The sequence below is a fragment of the Triticum urartu genome, chromosome 1 (assembly GCF_003073215.2).
Source record: "Triticum urartu cultivar G1812 chromosome 1, Tu2.1, whole genome shotgun sequence".
Classification (NCBI taxonomy): domain Eukaryota; kingdom Viridiplantae; phylum Streptophyta; class Magnoliopsida; order Poales; family Poaceae; genus Triticum; species Triticum urartu.
This window is the reverse complement of record NC_053022.1, coordinates 486,089,829-486,093,471: the sequence shown is the minus strand read 5'-3', so window position 1 is coordinate 486,093,471 and position 3,643 is coordinate 486,089,829. Positions and strand designations below refer to the sequence as shown.

At 49.4% G+C, this 3,643-nt stretch overlaps 1 protein-coding gene across 1 annotated transcript; it reads left to right on the top strand.

Annotated features, from left to right (window-relative positions):
- Positions 1-1,805: 1,805 nt before the first annotated feature.
- On the top strand, positions 1,806-2,870 carry LOC125536148. The gene has a single exon (XM_048699297.1). The coding sequence runs from the start codon at positions 1,806-1,808 to the stop codon at positions 2,868-2,870; it is 1,065 nt and encodes a 354-aa protein (XP_048555254.1).
- Positions 2,871-3,643: the final 773 nt, after the last annotated feature.

Sequence of the window (3,643 nt, the reverse complement as noted above, 5' to 3'; positions counted from 1 at the left end):
GCACCAGATCCCTCCTCTCCACCCACCTCGCACGACTCCTCCCCATCGCGCCGCTCGCCCAAGCGCAGCGCCGCGCCGCTCGCCCAAGCGCAGCGCCGCGCCGCCGGAACCCCGGGAGCGCCCTCCTGCGGCCCCGCTCGCCCTCCTCCGTCAGCCGCTCGCCCTCCTCCATCGCCGCTCGCACCGCTCCCTCCTCACCGGCCGCCGCTCGCCCTCCTCCGTCAGCCGCTCGCCCTCCCTCGGTCGCCGCTCCCGCTGCTCCCTCCTCACCGGCCGCCGCTCGCCCTCGCTCGGTTTTTATGGATTGTTGGATCACCACAGTCAGTTAGACAGGCTGAGAACCGTTTCAGAAGGTCTATGGAGACAGTAAGTAGGACATTTAATAGAGTTTTGGCATGCCTCCTCAGGTTAGCACATGACATAATTGTACCTAAGGATCCAACATTTTCAGAGGTGCACCCAAACTTAGAAAATCCAGTATTCTGGCCACACTTCAATGACTGCATAGGAGCTATAGATGGGACACATGTGAATGTTGTGGTGGATAAGAGTAAGAGGGTTCCATACTTGAACAGGCACAATGAAACCAGTCAGAATGTGCTTGCTGTTTGTGATTTCGACATGAGATTTACATTTGTGATGTCGGGATGGCCTGGTTCAGCACATGACATGAGAGTTTTCAAAGACGCCGTAACTACTCATCAAGACAAATTTCCACATCCACCACCAGGTTTGCGACTTGAACTGTCTTGCAATATTTTTTATCCAACTACACTAGTGCATCTAAGTCTCATTCTGTGCCTTTCATAATATGTAGGGAAGTATTATGTGGTTGATGCGGGATACCCAAACCGGCCAGGCTACCTTTCATCATACAGATGTACAAGGTACCATGTGCAACAATGGCAAAATGGCCCGCCGCCACAAGGTATGAAAGAAACCTTCAACCATGCACATGCCAAAGTTAGGAATGTCGTTGAGCGATCCTTTGGAGTGTTGAAGATGAAATTTAGGATTTTATTGAACATGCCAAAATTTCCAGAGGACAAGCAAAGTAGAATTATTGTTGCCTGTATGGCTCTTCATAATTTCATTCGAGAGAGCAGAATTGCGGATAGGGATGCTTGTGATGCAGATGAAAATTATAACCCAATGCCTAGTTCTTCTGCATCCGCATGGCCAGAAGATGAACCTCTTGTTGAAGATATCAACATGAATGCCTTCCGTGATGAGTTAGCTCATGCTTTGTTTTATGGAGTGTAATATTTTTTGAAGCTTCGATTGACGACTTGTATGTTTAAGTTATGTTTAAGTGGGACATCTCATTTGTATGGACAATCTTTTTATCAAGTTTTGCATGCTTGATTTGTAAACATGGTTCGTTTATGTCAATTGTGAGCGGGAGGAGGCCACACAAGAGCCGGCCACATCAAATCCGGCAGAAAATAGGGTCTAAAGTAGCCAAATGATTGAGAAGGAGCATTTATTGTCAATCTAACCTTGCTATCAAAACACCACTTTGGTTAGAGTTAGTTCAAGGTTAGTTTAGAGTTAGAATCTAACTCTAGTCTCTAACTTAGTTAGAGTATCCAAACAGGACCAGTGCCGATAGTCCAGAAATTTTCTGGTTCAGTTGAATCCCAACCCCACTCCTCAGGTACTCCGCCAATCTCTGATAATAATCTCCGTGTCTTGTACATGGATCTTTGATATTACCAAGAGAAGAAACGAGAATCATCATCACAAACATCCAACGAGTTCCTTGTTCTTTCCTCTGATTATCAGGAAGTCCACCCGCCATCGCCATGGGCAGCCGGTTTGTGAATCTGTTGGCCAGGAGCTGCAACGGCGGCCCCAGACACTTCAGCCTCCACTGCTTGAACCCGGCAAGCTTATTTCACCCAGCCCGGTCACGGCCAGCGGTTCGAGCAGTTCATCGACGGCCAGCGGACGCCCCGCTGCCTCCGCCGTCCCTGTCATTCGACTGGCCCTGCAGGAAGGACGAATGGGCGTGGATGAATTTCATGGCTTTCGGCCTTGACCGGGAAAATCTCCTCGCCGTGGACCAAATCGGCAGGAGCTTCTTGTACAACCACGACTCGCGCTTGCTCCGCACTGGGATGCCCAAGATGCGCAGGCCCATTAGCGACCCCATCTCCGTTGCCGTGGGCGACAGCCTATACGTCATGAGCGGCAACCCTGGCCGGCTGCCCGGCCAGGGCTGCTTCCAGGCTCTCCTCCACACCCGCCTGCCTGGTAGCCGCGCCGAAGACTGGTGCTGGTATTCCCTCCAGCCACCGCCTCTCTTTGCCGACGACGACAACGGGGTGGATCGATCCAGCCGCTTTGAAATCGGTGCCTACGCCGTGGTTGACGATTCACAGATCTGGATATCCACGTCTGGCGCCGGCACATACTCGTATGACATCGCGAGCGGCGCGTGGAGCAAACTAGGCAACTGGGCACTGCCGTTCAGAGGTCGCGCCGAGTACATCCCTGAGCACAACCTCTGGCTTGGCTTCACGCCCGACGATCTGCAGCTCTGCACAGCAGACCTCACTGCCTCGTGCGAGCTGAGGCCGCCCGTGCTGCACGACGTGTGGGCGGACATGAACAGGCCAGAAGATTGGACCCTGACAGACGCCAGCATTGTGCCGCTTGGCTCCGGTCATGTCTGCGTTGCCAGGTTTTTTGATACCTGCCCAGAGGAGAGCATTGAGGATGTGTATGGCGATGCCCTTGAGAAAACAGAGACTTTTGCTGTTCTCGAGGGCGTCAAATTGTTAAAGGCTGGGTGGGCTCAGCTCCGGATGGTCAAGCACAAGTCGGAGCGTTACGTCTTCGGCCATGACCTTGTCATACCGCTGTGAATGATGATGATTTGTACGTACTTCACATGAAACTTCTTAGCGAACAGTCTATGTCCACCTGAAACAGCATTTAGATTGTAGAACAAAAGCCGGTAAATCGTTCCAAGCTTTGAAACTGTAAGGAGCATCAAGGACCTTGAAATATATGTTGGTGGCAGGACATACCTAAATATGAAATTTATTGTTCAGTACTTGATCTAATATTTCCTAATATCTGCAAAACGTTTAGTTGATTATTTTGAACCATACCTTGTTAGGTTGAGCTATATGAATGATTCTGCGGACGATCTCTGTGCACTCAAGATCCGGATCGCCAATCCCATCCCGTGAACTGTATGCCTGCAGATAATTCACTGCTCAAAACCAGAGCTAACACTTTTAATGCATGTAAAGAATTCTCTGGTAATTCTGTAGTAGCTATTACCTTTACATTTTTGTTCTGAATTCTATGAGCGATTCTTAGACATGTATCTCCCCATTCAGCATCATGCTTACTCTTTCCTTGGACTTCATTAAGGAAGCACCTGTGTCTCACACATCCTACAGAGAGTGGAGAACAGGCTCCTCTACACAAGTGATCTTCGGGTTTGATCCATTTCAACATCCGGTGATCCCAAATTTTTTGATAAATTTGGCAAAGTAATCTCCAGAACTTGACATGCATTAGCCTATGATGATCTTCCTTGGTATATACGAGACCCATCTTCTTAAGCTTCCTTAGGTTTGACAAAACATGACATTCTGAATTTCTGTAGTAAACCAGCTGCTTTTCA